This window comes from Bombina bombina, chromosome 5 (assembly GCF_027579735.1).
Source record: "Bombina bombina isolate aBomBom1 chromosome 5, aBomBom1.pri, whole genome shotgun sequence".
NCBI lineage: Eukaryota > Metazoa > Chordata > Amphibia > Anura > Bombinatoridae > Bombina > Bombina bombina.
In genome coordinates, this window is record NC_069503.1 from 1,158,718,219 (window position 1) to 1,158,738,661 (window position 20,443).

The following is a 20,443-nucleotide window of genomic DNA, read 5'->3' on the forward strand; positions in this document are numbered from 1 at the left end:
GTCACATGCAGGGGAGGGACAGACCCCATGTCCTATAGCTCCCTCCTGTCTGTGTCACCAGCAGGGGGGGGACAGACCCCATATCCTATAGCTCCCTCATGTCTGTGTCACCTGCAGGGAAGGGAAAGACCCCATGTCCTATAGCTCCCTCCTGTCTGTATCACATGCAGGGGAGGGACAGACCCCATGACCTATAGCTCCCTCCTGTCTGTGTCACCTGCAGGGGAGGGACAGACCCCATGTCCTATAGCTCCCTCCTGTCTGTGTCACATGTCGGGGAGGGACAGACCCCATGTCCTATAGCTCCCTCCTGTCTGTGTCACCTGCAGGGGAGGGACAGACCCCATGTCCTATAGCTCCCTCCTTTCTGTGTCACCTGCAGGGGAGGGACAGACCCCATATCCTATAGCTCCCTCCTGTCTGTGTCACCTGCAGGGAAGGGACAGACCCCATGTCCTTTAGCTCCCTCCTGTCTGTGACACCTGCAGGAAAGGGACAGACCCCATGTCCTATAGCTCCCTCCTGTCTGTCACCTGCAGGGTAGGGACAGACCCCATGTCCTATAGCTCCCTCCTGTCTGTCACCTGCAGGGTAGGGACAGACCCCATGTCCTATAGCTCCCTCCTGTCTGTGTCACTTGCAGGGGTGGGACAGATGTTCTATAGCTCCCTCCTGTCTGTGTCACTGTCACCCTGTAGGGAAGTGAGAGACTGTCATAGCTCCTCCCTGTTCTGCGTTACTGTGTCACTTTGTAGGGTGGGGGGATTAAAAGAACTTATATATCAATGATCCCATCCAGGCGGACTCATTTTCAATTAATAACTTTATAATGAAAACCACCTGTGAAACTTGCACCTGTCACGTTCTTGCACAATGCATCACCCTGGCCGAGCTGTTTAACTCAGATACACAATCATATGTTGCAGCAACCCATAAAGGGTTAACATTGTGTCTCGTTAAGAAGCACAGTCAAGTCTGGGCTATTAAATCCCACCGCCATCTGGGGACACTCTCCCCCCTCATCCAGCTTCCGATGGAGCCCCCCCTGCTCGTGTCTGCTGCTGGCTGAAGGAGGACCAGACCGACTCTCGAGGGTCACTATAAAAACTCAATCACAGCTGCAGATCCAGCAGACGGCTGCTCCGCACACGTGTGTGAGAGAGGGAGGAAGGAAGGACAGACGCAGATCAAGGTGAGAGAGAAGCAAAGTGACTTGCAGATGTATCACAGAGGACAGCAGCTAACAAACTAGCAGCAACACTTAGTCTAAACAGACATAGCAGAAAGTGCCTGAACAGTGACAGAGAACAGGGAGGAAAAAGGACTTCCAGCAACCTTGTGATCTTGTCCCCAACACCTGGAGTATCTGACCTCCGAAATGTCTTTTGCAATGCTGCGCCATGCCCCCCCTGCCCGCTTCCGGTACCCTGAGATCAGCATGCTATCAGATGATGAGGACAGTGGCAGTGACAGTTCGGGATGCGGTGACAAATCTTTTCTTCATCCATCTGACAGAGGGGGCAAGAGTGGGGACAAGAAATGCCCACGCTTGCACAGAGAGCCTCGCCAACGCCACACGGCCAACGCCCGAGAGAGGGACCGCACCAACAGCGTCAACAGCGCATTTACCGCCCTCCGTACGCTCATTCCAACAGAACCAGCAGACAGAAAGCTCTCTAAAATAGAGACTCTGCGCCTGGCATCCAGCTACATCTCTCATTTGGGCAATGTTCTGTTACTTGGGGACACATGTGGAGATGGACAACCCTGTCACACCAGCACACCTTACTACCAACATCACCCTACGACAACCAGCCCCAAACACAGAGAAAGTGAGCAGGGTCAGCCAAAGCAGATCTGCACCTTCTGCCTCAGCAACCAGAGAAAACTGGTGAGTAGTGAAGGGAGCCGCAATACCCAGAAGTTACCAGGGAGACAATGTATACTGTGCTCAGTTATTAGGGAGACAATGTATACTGCGCTCAGTTATTAGGGAGACAATGTATACTGCGCTCAGTTATTAGGGAGACAATGTATACTGCGCTCAGTTATTAGTGACACAATGTATACTGCGCTCAGTTATTAGTGACACAATGTATACTGCGCTCAGTTATTATGGAGACAATGTATACTGCGCTCAGTTATTAGGGAGACAATGTATACTGTGCTCAGTTATTAGGGAGACAATGTATACTGTGCTCAGTTATTAGGGAGACAATGTATACTGTGCTCAGTTATTAGGGAGACAATGTATACAGCGCTCAGTTATTAGGGAGACAATGTATACAGCGCTCAGTTATTAGGGAGACAATGTATACTGCGCTCAGTTATTAGGGAGACAATGTATACTGCGCTCAGTTATTAGGGAGACAATGTATACAGCGCTCAGTTATTAGGGAGACAATGTATACTGTGCTCAGTTATTAGGGAGACAATGTATACTGCGCTCAGTTATTAGGGAGACAATGTATACTGTGCTCAGTTATTAGGGAGACAATGTATACAGCGCTCAGTTATTAGGGAGACAATGTATACAGCGCTCAGTTATTAGGGAGACAATGTATACTGCGCTCAGTTATTAGGGAGACAATGTATACTGTGCTCAGTTATTAGGGAGACAATGTATACAGCGCTCAGTTATTAGGGAGACAATGTATACAGCGCTCAGTTATTAGGGAGACAATGTATACTGCGCTCAGTTATTAGGGAGACAATGTATACTGCGCTCAGTTATTAGGGAGACAATGTATACAGCGCTCAGTTATTAGGGAGACAATGTATACAGCGCTCAGTTATTAGGGAGACAATGTATACTGTGCTCAGTTATTAGGGAGACAATGTATACTGTGCTCAGTTATTAGGGAGACAACGTATACTGTGCTCAGTTATTAGGGAGACAACGTATACTGTGCTCAGTTATTAGGGAGACAATGTATACTGCGCTCAGTTATTAGGGAGACAATGTATACTGCGCTCAGTTATTAGGGACACAATGTATACTGCGCTCAGTTATTAGTGACACAATGTATACTGCGCTCAGTTATTATGGAGACAATGTATACTGTGCTCAGTTATTAGGGAGACAATGTATACAGCGCTCAGTTATTAGGGAGACAATGTATACTGCGCTCAGTTATTAGGGAGACAATGTATACTGCGCTCAGTTATTAGGGAGACAATGTATACTGCGCTCAGTTATTATGGAGACAATGTATACTGCGCTCAGTTATTAGGGAGACAATGTATACAGCGCTCAGTTATTAGGGAGACAATGTATACAGCGCTCAGTTATTAGGGAGACAATGTATACTGCGCTCAGTTATTAGGGAGACAATGTATACTGCGCTCAGTTATTAGGGAGACAATGTATACTGCGCTCAGTTATTATGGAGACAATGTATACTGCGCTCAGTTATTAGGGAGACAATGTATACTGTGCTCAGTTATTAGGGAGACAACGTATACTGTGCTCAGTTATTAGGGAGACAACGTATACTGTGCTCAGTTATTAGGGAGACAATGTATACTGTGCTCAGTTATTAGGGAGACAATGTATACTGTGCTCAGTTATTAGGGAGACAATGTATACTGTGCTCAGTTATTAGGGAGACAATGTATACTGCGCTCAGTTATTAGGGAGACAATGTATACAGCGCTCAGTTATTAGGGAGACAATGTATACAGCGCTCAGTTATTAGGGAGACAATGTATACTGCGCTCAGTTATTAGGGAGACAATGTATACTGCGCTCAGTTATTAGGGAGACAATGTATACTGCGCTCAGTTATTATGGAGACAATGTATACTGCGCTCAGTTATTAGGGAGACAATGTATACTGCGCTCAGTTATTAGGGAGACAATGTATACTGCGCTCAGTTATTATGGAGACAATGTATACTGCGCTCAGTTATTAGGGAGACAATGTATACAGCGCTCAGTTATTAGGGAGACAATGTATACAGCGCTCAGTTATTAGGGAGACAATGTATACTGCGCTCAGTTATTAGGGAGACAATGTATACTGCGCTCAGTTATTAGGGACACAATGTATACTGTGCTCAGTTATTAGGGACACAATGTATACTGTGCTCAGTTATTAGGGAGACAATGTATACTGCGCTCAGTTATTAGGGAGACAATGTATACTGCGCTCAGTTATTAGGGAGACAATGTATACTGCGCTCAGTTATTAAGGACACAATGTATACTGCGCTCAGTTATTAGTGACACAATGTATAGTGCGCTCAGTTATTAGTGACACAATGTATACTGCGCTCAGTTATTATGGAGACAATGTATACTGCGCTCAGTTATTAGGGAGACAACGTATACTGCGCTCAGTTATTAGGGAGACAACGTATACTGCGCTCAGTTATTAGGGAGACAATGTATACTGCGCTCAGTTATTAGTGACACAATGTATACTGCGCTCAGTTATTAGTGACACAATGTATACTGTGCTCAGTTATTAGTGACACAATGTATACTGTGCTCAGTTATTAGTGACACAATGTATACTGTGCTCAGTTATTAGTGACACAATGTATACTGTGCTCAGTTATTAGTGACACAATGTATACTGCTCTCAGTTATTAGTGACACAATGTATACTGCTCTCAGTTATTAGGTAGACAATGTATACTGCGCTCAGTTATTAGGTAGACAATGTATACTGCGCTCAGTTATTAGGGAGACAATGTATACTGCGCTCAGTTATTAAGGACACAATGTATACTGCGCTCAGTTATTAGTGACACAATGTATACTGCGCTCAGTTATTAGTGACAATGTATACTGCGCTCAGTTATTAGTGACACAATGTATACTGCGCTCAGTTATTAGGGAGACAATGTATACTGCTCTCAGTTATTAGGTAGACAATGTATACTGCGCTCAGTTATTAGGGAGACAATGTATACAGCGCTCAGTTATTAGGGAGACAATGTATACTGCGCTCAGTTATTAGGGAGACAATGTATACTGCGCTCAGTTATTAGGGACACAATGTATACTGTGCTCAGTTATTAGGGAGACAATGTATACTGCGCTCAGTTATTAGGGACACAATGTATACTGCGCTCAGTTATTAGTGACACAATGTATACTGCGCTCAGTTATTACGGAGACAATGTATAAATCCCAGAGAAGAATTACAGTGCTCAGACCCACTGGATGCAAAGCAAAGAACCAAGGGCTTATACCGGGGTTATATCTCACATGCCCAGGGGGTTAACATCTCACATGCCCAGGGGGGTTATAGCAGGGTTACATCTCTCATGCCCGGGGGGGGGGGGGGGGGGGTTATATGGGGGAGTACAGCTTGCATTCTACAGGGGTGTTATACCAGGGTTACAGCTCACATGACTAGGGGGTTATACTGGGGTTACAACTTGCATGACTAGGGGGTTATACTGGGGTTACAACTTGCATGACTAGGGGGTAATACAGGGGTTACAGCTTGCATGACAAGGGGGTTATACTGGGGTTACAGCTTGCATGCCCAGGAGGGCTATACAGGGGTTACAACTTGCATGCCCAGGACGGCTATACAGGGGTTACAGCTTGCATGCCCAGGAGGGTTATACAAGGGTTACAGCTTGCATGACTAGGGGGTTATACTGGGGTCACAGCTTGCATGACTAGGGGGTTATACTGGGGTCACAGCTTGCATGCCCAGGAGGGTTATACAGGGGTTACAGCTTGCATCACTAGGGGTTATACTGGGGTTACAGCTTGCATGCCTAGGGGGTTATACTGGGGTTACAGCTTGCATGCCTAGGGGGTTATAATGGGATTACAGCTTGCAGGACTAGGGGGTATACTGGGGTTACAGCTTGCATGGTTAGGGGGTTATACCGGGATTACAGCTTGCATGACTAGGTTTTTTTTTACTGGGGTTAAAGCTTGCATGACTAGGGGTTATACTGGGGTTACAGCTTGCATGCCTAGGGGGTTATACTGGGGTTACAGCTTGCATGACTAGGGGTTATACTGGGGTTACAGCTTGCATGCCTAGGGGGTTATAATGGGATTACAGCTTGCAGGACTAGGGGGTTATACTGGAGTTACAGCTTGTATGACTAGGGGGTTATATAGGGGGTTACAGCTTGCAGGACTAGGGGGCTATACTGGGGTTACAGCTTGCAGGACTAGGGGGTCATAAAGGGGTTACAGCTCGCATACACACACACACACACAAAGTGCACAACTACATACAGACATACATAGAAAGTCTGGCACTCTTGCAAGCACACAGCTAGAATAAAAGCAAAATGGAAAAGTTTGTCACAGCCTTTGGCCAAATGTTGCTAGGCCCAGGACCACGGCAGGGTCTCTTATTCCCGGTGTCCCTAACTTACAGCCATACAATGCATTGTGCAGAACAAGGATTCCTGGGTCACAGTATATAGGAAAATAGCGAACACTATCGGCCTAGCCCAAGCACACACGGTACCGGCCTAGCCCAAGCACACATCGCACACGGTACCGGCCTAGCCCAAGCACACACGGTACCGGCCTAGCCCAAGCACACATCGCACACGGTACCGGCCTAGCCCAAGCACACATCGCACACGGTACCGGCCTAGCCCAAGCACACATCGTACACGGTACCGGCCTAGCCCAAGCACACACGGTACCGGCCTAGCCCAAGCACACATCGTACACGGTACCGGCCTAGCCCAAGCACACATCGTACACGGTACCGGCCTAGCCCAAGCACACAATACACTGGTGGTGGCACACAAATGTCAGATATTAGGGACACAATGTATAAATCCTAGAGAATAATTACAGTGCTCAGACACACTGGATGCAAAGCAAAGAACCAAGGGCTTATACCGGGTGTAACGGCACCCCCAAGCATAAAAGGGTTAAACCGCCGTTTAGTAGATCTTCCCTTTCAGAGGCACAGTAAATTTCCCCTTTCCCTCCCCCCAAGCATGAGTCAAAGCTCCATGGTGAGGGTCAAACAGATATCAGCAAAATGACTAGTTTATTTGAAAGCAGCACACATATTTATACACCCTGGCTTCAGGTTACAAAGGGCATTGGTTTAACAGTAAAGCAAACATATGAACAATGCATCAAACCTCTAACAATTGTCTATTCACAGGTAAAACAGATTAACATGTTAAGTTAATTAACTGGGGAAGAACGTTTACTCAGACAATCTGATGTTGGGCAGTCTAGTTAACATAATCACACAAAACCCAATCAGTTTACCCAGACAGACTCCTGAGACATAATCAGATCTGAAACGTAAATAAAATACATCTTATTACAGAATATAAGAACAGCCCTTATTAGCTATAAAGTCTTTTATGCCGACTTGGCTTATAGAGTCACAATTGCTCCCACAAGGTGCACTCACACCCTGTACCCATCCTGTATTTATGGATACAGGGTGACATGGACATAAGACAGAGTTATGAAAGTACATGGGGTGTTCAGCATATAAAATTCCATATTTCCATGCAGTCTCTGGGTATCCTTAAGCCCATGTACCTCCTGCCCAAAGAATGGTCCATAACAGGCCCTCCAATGCACAGTGGCGAGATTTGTCTCGTCACACCGGGGTTATATCTCACATGCCCAGGGGGGTATAGCAGGGTTACATCTCTCATGCCCAGGGGGGTTATAGCAGGGTTATATCTCTCATGCCCAGGGGGGGTTATATGGGGGGCACAGCTTGCATGCCCAGGGGTGCTATACCAGGGTTACAGCTCACATGACTAGGGGGTTATAGCTAACATGACTAGGGGGTTATACAGGGGTTACAGTTTGCATGCCCCGGAGGGTAATACAGGGGTTAACGCTTGCATGACTAGGGGGTTATAGCTAACATGACTAGGGGGTTATACAGGGGTTACAGCCTGCATGACTAGGGGGTTATAGCTAACATGACTAGGGGGTTATACAGGGGTTACAGCCTGCATGACTAGGGGGTTATAGCTAACATGACTAGGGGGTTATACTAGGGTTACAGTTTGCATGACTAGGTGGTTATACAGGGGTTACAGCTTGCATGACTAGGGAGTTATACAGGGGTTACAGGTTGCATGACTAGGTGGTTATACAGGGGTTAAAGCTTGCATGCCCAGGAGGGTAATACAGGGGTTACAGCTTGCATGCCTAGGAGGGTAATACAGGGGTTACAGCTTGCATGACTAGGAGGTTATACAGGGGTTACAGCTTGCATGACTAGGGGGTTATACAGGGGTTACAGCTTGCATGACTAGGGGGTTATACAGGGGTTACAGCTTGCATGACTAGGGGGTTATACTGGGGTTACAGCTTGCATGACTAGGGGGTTATACTGGGGTTACAGCTTGCATGCCCAGGAGGGTTATACAGGGGTTACAGCTCGCATGCCCAGGAGGATTATATTGGGGTCACAGCTTGCATGACTAGGGGGTTATACCAGGGATAAAGCTTGCATGACTAAAGGGTTATACTGGGGTTACAGCTTGCAGGACTAGAAGGTTATACTAGGGCTACAGCTTGCAGGACTAGGAGGTTATACTGGGTTACAGCTTGCATGACTAGGGGGTTATACTGGGGTTTGAGAGGAAATAGATCCGGCAGGGGTTACAGCTTGCAGGACTAGGAGGTTATACTGGGTTACAGCTTGCATGACTAGCGGGTTATACTAGGAGGTTATACTGGGTTACAGCTTGCATGACTAGGGGGTTATACTGGGTTACAGCTTGCATGACTAGGGGGTTATACCGGGGATAAAGCTTGCATGACTAAAGGGTTATACTGGGGTCACAGCTTGCAGGACTAGAAGGTTATACTAGGGTTACAGCTTGCATGACTAGGGGGTTATACTGGGGTTCGAGAGGAAATAGATCCGGCAGGGGTTACAGCTTGCAGGACTAGGAGGTTATACTGGGTTACAGCTTGCATGACTAGGGGGTTATACTGGGTTACAGCTTGCATGACTAGGGGGTTATACTCGGGTTACAGATTGCAGGACTAGGAGGTTATACTCGGGTTACAACTCGCATGACCAGGTGGTTATACTGGGGTTACAGCACACATGACCAGGGGGTTATACTGGGCTTACAGCACACATGACCAGGGGGTTATACTGGGGTTACAGCTTGCAGGACTAGGCGGTTATACTGAGGTTACAACTTGCAGGAATAGGCGGTTATACAGGGGTTACAGCTTGCAGGACTAGGGGGTTATACAGGGGTTACAGCTCGCATACACACACACACACACACACACAAAGTGCACAACTACATACAGACATACATAGAAAGTCTGGCACTCTTGCAAGCACACAGCTAGAATAAAAGCAAAATGGAAAAGTTTGTCACAGCCTTTGGCCAAATGTTGCTAGGCCCAGGACCACGCAGGGTCTCTTCTTCCCGGTGTCCCTAACTTACAGCCATACAATGCATTGTGCAGAACAAGGATTCCTCGGTCACAGTATACAGATAAATAGCGAACACTATCGGCCTAGCCCAAGCACACATCGCATACGGTACCGGCCTAGCCCAAGCACACATCGCATACGGTACCGGCCTAGCCCAAGCCCACATCGCATACGGTACCGGCTTAGCCCAAGCACACATCGCATACGCTACCGGCCTAGCCCAAGCACACATCGCACACGGTACCGGCCTAGCCCAAGCACACATCGCACACGGTACCGGCCTAGCCCAAGCACACATCGCACACGGTACCGGTCTAGCCCAAGCACACATCGCACACGGTACCGGTCTAGCCCAAGCACACATCGCACAAGGTACCGGCCTAGCCCAAGCACACATCGCACAAGGTACCGGCCTAGCCCAAGCACACATCACCGGCCTAGCCCAAGCACACATCACCGGCCTAGCCCAAGCACACATCACCGGCCTAGCCCAAGCACACATCGCACACGGTACCGGCCTAGCCCAAGCCCACATCGCATACGGTACCGGCCTAGCCCAAGCACACATCGCATACGGTACCGGCCTAGCCCAAGCACACATCGCACAAGGTACCGGCCTAGCCCAAGCACACATCGCACAAGGTACCGGCCTAGCCCAAGCACACATCGCGCACAAGGTACCGGCCTAGCCCAAGCACACATCGCACAAGGTACCGGCCTAGCCCAAGCACACATCGCACACGGTACCGGCCTAGCCCAAGCACACATCGCACACGGTACCGGCCTAGCCCAAGCACACATCGCACACGGTACCGGCCTAGCCCAAGCACACATCGCACAAGGTACCGGCCTAGCCCAAGCACACATCGCACAAGGTACCGGCCTAGCCCAAGCACACATCGCACACGGGTACCGGCCTAGCCCAAGCACACATCGCACACGGTACGAGCCTAGCCCAAGCACACATCGCACACGGTACCGGCCTAGCCCAAGCACACATCGCACACGGTACCGGCCTAGCCCAAGCACACATCGCACACGGTACCGGCCTAGCCCAAGCACACATCGCACAAGGTACCGGCCTAGCCCAAGCACACATCGCACAAGGTACCGGCCTAGCCCAAGCACACATCGCACACGGTACCGGCCTAGCCCAAGCACACATCGCACACGGTACGAGCCTAGCCCAAGCACACATCGCACACGGTACCGGCCTAGCCCAAGCACACATCGCACACGGTACCGGCCTAGCCCAAGCACACATCGCACACGGTACCGGCCTAGCCCAAGCACACATCGCACAAGGTACCGGCCTAGCCCAAGCCCACATCGCACACGGTACCGGCCTAGCCCAAGCACACATCGCACACGGTACCGGCCTAGCCAAAGCACACATCGCACACGGTACCAGCCTAGCCCAAGCACACAATAACACTGGTGGTGGCACACAAATGTCAGATATTCCTGTATTTCAGGTACAGATAGGTCAGGTCCAGCACACACAGGGGATGTAGTGGGAAACAAGGAATTTTAATGAGGCGAGCACTCACACACAGGGGCTGCAGGGGGAGGGGGTAATAGCACAGCACAGAGTGAAACTGTTGCTTTAAATATATCATTTAGAAACCTTTAATTCAACACAGTTTTCCATATCAATTTTCAAGTACGTCTCGGAAAATCTCAATTCTCCCTGGAAATCCCATAATAGGCAGCTGGCGCCCAAAACACAGACTGCACGTGTCTGACTGAGGAGAGTGCTCAGATGGCGAATAACCCCCAGCAGGACCCAGCTAGAATCCATACAATTAGCAAGCATTACATTTTACCAGTGTACATTATTATGCAATCAATGTGTTTAACATAGCTTAAAGGGACAGTCACAAGAAAAACTTAAGATGACGGGAGTATGAAATCTTAAACAACTTTCAATTTTTTTTATTTTTTTTGCTTTGTTCTCTTGCTTTCCTTAGTTAAAGAGTAATCCTACGTGAGCTTAGGAGCATGCATGTGTTTTTAGTCATTTTGCAGCAGTGCTGGCTTATAGCAATATTATACATAGTTACAAACACTGCTGCCAGACAGATGGACGCTCCTAAGCTTCTATCAGCCTACCTAGATTTAATCTTCAACAAAGGATACCAAGAACCAGACAAACATCATAATAGAAATAAACTGCAAAGCTGTTTAAAATCACATGCTCTGAGTCATGACTTAACCGTCCCTTTAAGTACCATTTATAAAAAAAAACTGAAAATCTTATAAAAATGGCAAAGAATTAATCTGCACCCACCCAGCAACCTCTTAAAGGGACAGTCTAGTCAATATTAAACTTTCATGATTCAGATAAGGCATATCATTTTAAACAACTTTCCCATTTACTTTTATATCAATTTTGCTTTGTTCTCTTGGTATTCTTTGTTGAAAGCTAATCATAAGTAGGCTAAAATGCTAATTGCTAAGCCCTTGAAGGCGGCCTCTTATCTGAATGCATTTGACAAGTGTTTACAGCGAGAGGGCGTTAGTTCATGTGCGCCATTTAGATACAATTGTGCTCACGCCCGTGGAGTTACTTATGAGAGGGCACTGATTGCCTAAAATGCAAGTCTGTCAAAAGCACTGAGATAAGGGTCAGTCTGCAGAGGCTTAGAAACAAGGTAATCACAGAGGTAAAAAGTATATTAATATAACTGAGATAAGGAGCAGTCTGCAGAGGCTTAGATATAGGGTAATCACAGAGGTAAAACGTATATTAATATAACTGAGATAAGGAGCAGTCTGCAGAGGCTTAGATACAAGGTAATCACAGAGGTAAAACGTATATTAATATAACTGAGATAAGGGGGCAGTCTGCAGAGGGTTAGATACAGGGGAATCACAGAGGTAAAAAGTATATTAATATAACTGAGATAAGGAGCAGTCTGCAGAGGCTTAGATACAGGGTAATCACAGAGGTAAAAAGAATATTAATATAACGAGATAAGGGGCAGTCTGCAGAGGCTTAAACACAAGATAATCACAGAGGTGAAAAGTGTAATAACTGAGATAAGGCGCAGTATGCAGAGGCTTAGATACAGGGTAATCACAGAGGTAAAAAGAATATTAATATAACGGAGATAAGGGGCAGTCTACAGAGGCTTAGATACAGGGTAATCACAGAAGTAAAAAGTGTATTAATATAACTGAGATAAGGAGCAGTCTGCAGAGGCTTAGATACAGGGTAATCACAGAGGTAAAAAGTATATTAATATAACTGAGATAAGGGGCAGTCTGCTGAGGCTTAGATACAAGGTAATCACAGAGGTAAAAAGTATAACTGAGATAAGGTGGCAGTAACGTTACCCCTGTATGCTGTGTTATACACAAACCCTTTAGTAATGTTACCCATGTATGCAGTGTTATACACAAACCCTTTAGTAACGTTACCCCTGTATGCTGTGCGTTATACACAAACCCTTTAGTAACGTTACACCTGTATGCTGTGTTATACACAAACCCTTTAGTAACGTTACACCTGTATGCTGTGCGTTATACACAAACCCTTTAGTAACGTTACACCTGTATGCGGTGTTATACACAAACCATTTAGTAACATTACCCATGTATGCAGTGTTACACACAAACCCTTTAGTAACGTTACCCCTGTATTCTGTGCGTTATACACAAACCCTTTAGTAACGTTACCCCTGTATGCTGAACGTTATACACAAACCCTTTAGTAACGTTACCCCTGTATGCTGTGCGTTATACACAAACCCTTTAGTAACGTTACACCTGTATGCTGTGCGTTATACACAAACCCTTTAGTAACGTTACACCTGTATGCTGTGCGTTATACACAAACCCTTTAGTAACGTTACACCTGTATGCTGTGCGTTATACACAAACCCTTTAGTAACGTTACCCCTGTATGCTGTGTTATACACAAACCCTTTAGTAACGTTACCCCTGTATGCTGTGCGTTATACACAAACCCTTTAGTAACGTTACCCCTGTATGCGGTGTTATACACAAACCCTTTAGTAATGTTACCCCTGTATGCGGTGTTACACGCAAACCTTTTAGTAACGTTACCCCTGTATGCGGTGTTATACACAAACCCTTTAGTAACGTTACCCCTGTATGCGGTGTTATACACAAACCCTTTAGTAACGTTACCCCTGTATGCTGTGTTAAACACAAACCCTTTAGTAACGTTACCCCTGTATGCGGTGCGTTATACACAAACCCTTTAGTAACGTTACCCCTGTATGCGGTGTTATACACAAACCCTTTAGTAACGTTACCCCTGTATGCGGTGTTATACACAAACCCTTTAGTAACGTTACCCCTGTATGCTGTGTTAAACACAAACCCTTTAGTAACGTTACCCCTGTATGCGGTGTTATACACAAACCCTTTAGTAATGTTACCCCTGTATGCGGTGTTACACGCAAACCTTTTAGTAACGTTACCCCTGTATGCTGTGCGTTATACACAAACCCTTTAGTAATAGTAGTTTTACTCACATCTACACACCATAATGCACAATGCCCTGATAATCTTGTTACCCCCATTTGTACCCATATAATATGCACTCACCCAAACCCCTTGGTAAAAAAAAGCCCTGAAACTGCTGAGCATTATACACAAATCACTTAGCAAATTACTCCCGGATGCATCCCGTGATAATACTCCCCATACAGCAGATAATGCACAGACACAGCGCATACGGTCTGCAAACACCTCTCACAGCACAAACAAATACTGTTGTTCTTTACAGAATATTTGTTCTCTCTGTAGGGCAAAGATAGAGAACGGAAAACAGCAATAAGGACCTAACAAGAGGAGCGGCAGACACAACCAATCAGCTGCCAGGGATATGAACCACTGCAGGACCCCCCAATCCTTACATGAGGGGCTGAGCGGAGAAGCCACATAGGGCAGACACAAGAGGAGAGACAATGTCAGCTGAGACAGGACTGGCCTGTCACTCCCTCCTCTCATCTGCCGGCTCTGATATGGCATTGTTATCCCAGGGACATCTGAGTACCACGGTAGCACCGCAAGATCGTGGGATTGAAACTCAGTAACCTATCTCAAGCACAGCAGTGAAGTAATATGAACTCCTGAGCTGCCCACCTGACGCAGGATTGCCGCAGTGCAGGAGATATGTAAAGGACAAGACTGGAGCAGCGAGCCCCAACCTCAAATCTGTATTTTATTATTTAATGTTGTCTGATTTTCTTAAACTATTAATAAAGATTCCAGGGCTAAGCTCTAATTAAAATGAAATACACAGCTGTGTGTGAGGTGATTATAACTAAACCCAGTGACAAAGCAATGACAGTACATGACAACCAGCCACCAAGTGAAGGACAGATCCTCTAACAAACCCTGTTACAGTCATAACAAACAGATAGGGGTTGTGTGTAGTCACTTCTGTACTTAGCACTGGGTATTTACAGCTAAGGGCTGTGTGTAGTCACTACTGTACCTAGCACTGGGTACTTACAGCTAGGGGTTGTGTGTAGTCACTACTGTACCTAGCACTGGGTATTTACAGCTAGGGGTCGTGTGTAGTCACTACTGTACCTAGTACTGGGTATTTACAGCTAGGGGCTGTGTGTAGTCACTACTGTACCTAGCACTGGGTAGTTACAGCTAGGGGTTGTGTGTAGTCACTACTGTACTTAGCACTGGGTATTTACAGCTAGGGGTCATGTGTAGTCACTACTGTACTTAGCACTGGGTATTTACAGCTAGGGGTCGTGTGTAGTCACTACTGTACTTAGCACTGGGTATTTACAGCTAGGGGTCGTGTGTAGTCACTACTGTACTTAGCACTGTGTACTTACAGCTAGGGGTCATGTGTAGTCACTACTGTACCTAGCACTGTGTACTTACAGCTAGGGGCTGTGTGTAGTCACTACTGTACCTAGCACTGGGTATTTACAGCTAGGGGTCATGTGTAGTCACTACTGTACCTAGCACTGTGTACTTACAGCTAGGGGCTGTGTGTAGTCACTACTGTACTTAGCACTGGGTATTTACAGCTAGGGGTCATGTGTAGTCACTACTGTACCTAGCACTGGGTATTTACAGCTAGGGGTCGTGTGTAGTCACTACTGTACTTAGCACTGGGTATTTACAGCCAGGGGCTGTGTGTAGTGAGTCACTACTGTATCTAGCACTGGGTACTTACAGCTAGGGGCTGTGTGTAGTCACTACTGTACTTAGCACTGGGTATTTACAGCTAGGGGTCATGTGTAGTCACTACTGTACCTAGCACTGGGTATTTACAGCTAGGGGTCGTGTGTAGTCACTACTGTACCTAGCACTGGGTATTTACAGCTAGGGGTTGTGTGTAGTCACTACTGTACCTAGCACTGGGTATTTACAGCTAGGGGTTGTGTGTAGTCACTACTGTACCTAGCACTGGGTACTTACAGCTAGGGGCTGTGTGTAGTCACTACTGTATCTAGCACTGGGTACTTACAGCTAGGGGTCGTGTGTAGTCGCTACTGTATCTAGCACTGGGTACTTACAGCTAGGGGTCGTGTGTAGTCACTACTGTACCTAGCACTGTGTACTTACAGCTAGGGGCTGTGTGTAGTCACTACTGTACCTAGCACTGGGTATTTACAGCTAGGGGCTGTGTGTAGTCACTACTGTATCTAGCACTGGGTACTTACAGCTAGGGGTCGTGTGTAGTCACTACTGTATCTAGCACTGGGTATTTACAGCTAGGGGCTGTGTGTAGTCACTACTGTATCTAGCACTGGGTACTTACAGCTAGGGGTCGTGTGTAGTCACTACTGTACCTAGCACTGGGTACTTACAGCTAGGGGTTGTGTGTAGTCACTACTGTATCTAGCACTGTGTACTTACAGCTAGGGGTTGTGTGTAGTCACTACTGTATCTAGCACTGGGTATTTACAGCTAGGGGCTGTGTGTAGTCACTACCGTACCTAGCACTGGGTATTTACAGCTAGGGGTTGTGTGTAGTCACTACCGTACCAAGCACTGGGTATTTACAGCTAGGGGTTGTGTGTAGTCACTACTGTACCTAGCACTAGGTACTTACAGCTAGGGGTTGTGTGTAGTCACTACTGTACCTAGCACTGGGTACTTACAGCTAGGGGCTGTGTGTAGTCACTACTGTACCTAGCACTGGGTACTTACAGCTAGGGGCTGTGTGTAGTCACTACTGTACCTAGCACTGTGTACTTACAGCTAGGGGTTGTGTGTAGTCAATACTGTACCTAGCACTGTGTACTTACAGCTAGGGGCTGTGTGTAGTCACTACTGTACCTAGCACTGGGTATTTACAGCTAGGGGCTGTGTGTAGTCACTACCGTACCTAGCACTGGGTACTTACAGCTAGGGGTTGTATGTAGTCACTACTGTACCTAGCACTGTGTACTTACAGCTAGGGGTTGTGTGTAGTCACTACCGTACCTAGCACTGGGTACTTACAGCTAGGGGTTGTGTGTAGTCACTACTGTACCTAGCGCTGGGTATTTACAGCTAGGGGTTGTGTGTAGTCACTACCGTACCTATCACTGGGTACTTACAGCTAGTGGCTGTGTGTAGTCACTACCGTACCTAGCACTGGGTACTTACAGCTAGGGGTCGTGTGTAGTCACTACTGTACTTAGCACTGGGTATTTACAGCTAGGGGTTGTGTGTAGTCACTACTGTACCTAGCGCTGGGTACTTACAGCTAGGGGTTGTGTGTAGTCACTACTGTACATAGCACTGGGTACTTACAGCTAGGGGCTGTGTGTAGTCACTACTGTACCTAGCACTGGGTACTTACAGCTAGGGATTGTGTGTAGTCACTACTGTATCTAGCACTGGGTACTTACAGCTAGGGGTTGTGTGTAGTTACTACTGTACCTAGCACTGTGTACTTACAGCTAGGGGTTGTGTGTAGTTACTACTGTACCTAGCACTGTGTACTTACAGCTAGGGGCTGTGTGTAGTCACTACTGTACCTAGCACTGGGTATTTACAGCTAGGGGCTGTGTGTAGTCACTACTGTATCTAGCACTGGGTACTTACAGCTAGGGGTCGTGTGTAGTCACTACTGTATCTAGCACTGGGTATTTACAGCTAGGGTCTGTGTGTAGTCACTATTGTATCTAGCACTGGGTACTTACAGCTAGGGGTCGTGTGTAGTCACTACTGTACCTAGCACTGGGTACTTACAGCTAGGGGTTGTGTGTAGTCACTACTGTATCTAGCACTGTGTACTTACAGCTAGGGGTTGTGTGTAGTCACTACTGTATCTAGCACTGGGTATTTACAGCTAGGGGCTGTGTGTAGTCACTACCGTACCTAGCACTGGGTATTTACAGCTAGGGGTTGTGTGTAGTCACTACCGTACCAAGCACTGGGTATTTACAGCTAGGGGTTGTGTGTAGTCACTACTGTACCTAGCACTGGGTACTTACAGCTAGGGGTTGTGTGTAGTCACTACTGTACCTAGCACTGGGTACTTACAGCTAGGGGTTGTGTGTAGTCACTACTGTACCTAGCACTGGGTACTTACAGCTAGGGGCTGTGTGTAGTCACTACTGTACCTAGCACTGGGTACTTACAGCTAGGGGCTGTGTGTAGTCACTACTGTACCTAGCACTGGGCACTTACAGCTAGGGGCTGTGTGTAGTCACTACTGTACCTAGCACTGTGTACTTACAGCTAGGGGTTGTGTGTAGTCAATACTGTACCTAGCACTGTGTACTTACAGCTAGGGGCTGTGTGTAGTCACTACTGTACCTAGCACTGGGTATTTACAGCTAGGGGCTGTGTGTAGTCACTACCGTACCTAGCACTGGGTACTTACAGCTAGGGGTCGTGTGTAGTAACTACTGTACCTAGCACTGGGTACTTACAGCTAGTGGCTGTGTGTAGTCACTACCGTACCTAGCACTGGGTACTTACAGCTAGGGGTTGTGTGTAGTCACTACTGTACCTAGCGGTGGGTATTTACAGCTAGGGGTTGTATGTAGTCACTACTGTACCTAGCACTGTGTACTTACAGCTAGGGGTTGTGTGTGTTCACTACCGTACCTAGCACTGGGTACTTACAGCTAGGGGTTGTGTGTAGTCACTACTGTACCTAGCACTGTGTACTTACAGCTAGGGGTTGTGTGTAGTCACTACCGTACCTAGCACTGGGTACTTACAGCTAGGGGTTGTGTGTAGTCACTACTGTACCTAGCACTGTGTACTTACAGCTAGGGGTTGTGTGTAGTCACTACCGTACCTAGCACTGGGTACTTACAGCTAGGGGTTGTGTGTAGTCACTACCGTACCTAGCGCTGGGTATTTACAGCTAGGGGTTGTGTGTAGTCACTACCGTACCTAGCACTGGGTACTTACAGCTAGTGGCTGTGTGTAGTCACTACCGTACCTAGCACTGGGTACTTACAGCTAGGGGTCGTGTGTAGTCACTACTGTACCTAGCACTGGGTATTTACAGCTAGGGGTTGTGTGTAGTCACTACTGTACCTAGCGCTGGGTACTTACAGCTAGGGGTCGTGTGTAGTCACTACTGTACCTAGCACTGGGTACTTACAGCTAGGGGTTGTGTGTAGTCACTGCTGTACCTAGCGCTGGGTATTTACAGCTAGGGGTCGTGTGTAGTCACTACCATACCTAGCACTGGGTACTTACAGCTAGAGGTTGTGTGAAGTCACTACTGTACCTAGCACTGGGTACTTACAGCTAGAGGTTGTGTGAAGTCACTACTGTACCTAGCACTGGGTATTTACAGCTAGGGGTTGTGTGTAGTTACTACTGTACCTAGCGCTGGGTATTTACAGCTAGGGGTCGAGTGTAGTCACTACTGTACCTAGCACTGGGTACTTACAGCTAGGGGCTGTGTGTAGTCACTACTGTACCTAGCACTGGGTACTTACAGCTAGGGGCTGTGTGTAGTCACTACTGTACCTAGCACTGTGTACTTACAGCTAGGGGTTGTGTGTAGTCACTACTGTACCTAGCACTGTGTACTTACAGCTAGGGGTTGTGTGTAGTCAATACTGTACCTAGCACTGTGTACTTACAGCTAGGGGCTGTGTGTAGTCACTGCTGTACCTAGCGCTGGGTATTTACAGCTAGGGGTTGTGTGTAGTCACTACTGTACCTAGCGCTGGGTACTTACAGCTAGGGGTCGTGTGTAGTCACTACTGTACCTAGCACTGGGTACTTACAGCTAGGGGCTGTGTGTAGTCACTACTGTACCTAGCACTGGGTATTTACAGCTAGGGGTCGTGTGTAGTCACTACTGTACCTAGAAATAAAGAATACCAATGGCACAAATTACACCACTCAGTAAGGAAGGGTGTAGGTGCTGTGTATTGAATTTAACTGAACCCAATTAGATAGAGATGTAGTAGGACTACCACTCCAGAAAGAATACACGTTAAGCACTCAATTAGTACGGTTATTTCCTTTATTACCCAACATACACACTATGTAAAGTACCTAAGTGTGATTTTAGTTTAATTTTCATAATTTTATCTAACCCCAATAAAAGCTATATGTTAATTGAATGTTTGATACTATTTAAAGTACGATATTAGCTGGAATTTGTAAGTCACCTTATTTTTCTGTGCCCCCCCCCCCCCCCCGAGTGCTTAACGTGTATTCTTTTTGGAGAGAGAGAGAGAGAGAGAGAGAGAGAGAGAGAGAGAGAAAAGGAGAGAGAGAGAAAGAAAAGGAGAGAGAAAAGGAGAGAGAGAGAGAAAAGGAGAGAGAGAGAGAAAAGGAGAGAGAGAGAGAGAGAGAGAGAGAGAGAAAGAAAAGGAGAGAGAAAAGGAGAGAGAGAGAGAGAGAGAGAGAGAGAGAAAGAAAAGGAGTGAGAAAAGGAGAGAGAGAGAGAGAGAGAGAGAAAGAAAAGGAGAGAGAGAGAGAAAAGGAGAGAGAGAGAGAGAAAAGGAGAGAGAGAGAGAAAAGGAGAGAGAGAGAAAAGGAGAGAGAGAGAGAAAGAAAGAAAAGGAGAGAGAGAAAAGGAGAGAGAGAGAAAAGGAGAGAGAGAGAGAAAGAAAGAAAAGGAGAGAGAGAGA

General features: G+C 46.9%; 2 protein-coding genes across 2 annotated transcripts in view; one reads left to right on the forward strand and one right to left on the reverse strand.

Annotated features, from left to right (window-relative positions):
• The window catches only part of BOP1 (BOP1 ribosomal biogenesis factor), a 192,127-nt gene that overhangs the window by 70,367 nt on the left and 101,317 nt on the right, over positions 1-20,443 (reverse strand). The gene's annotated exons all lie outside the window — the stretch shown is intronic.
• SCX (scleraxis bHLH transcription factor) lies at positions 1,126-14,660 on the forward strand. Its single transcript, XM_053715500.1, has 2 exons — positions 1,126-1,891; positions 14,169-14,660. The coding sequence occupies exons 1-2, from the start codon at positions 1,379-1,381 to the stop codon at positions 14,205-14,207; spliced, it is 552 nt and encodes a 183-aa protein (XP_053571475.1). The 5' UTR covers positions 1,126-1,378; the 3' UTR covers positions 14,208-14,660.

Coding starts and splice junctions, on each gene's coding strand:
- SCX (XM_053715500.1), top strand. CDS start 1,379: ATGTCTTTTGCAATGCTGCGCCATGCCCCCCCTGCCCGCTTCCGGTAC. Junction 1,892..14,168: donor TCAGCAACCAGAGAAAACTG/GTGAGTAGTGAA, acceptor TTCTCTCTGTAG/GGCAAAGATAGAGAACGGAA.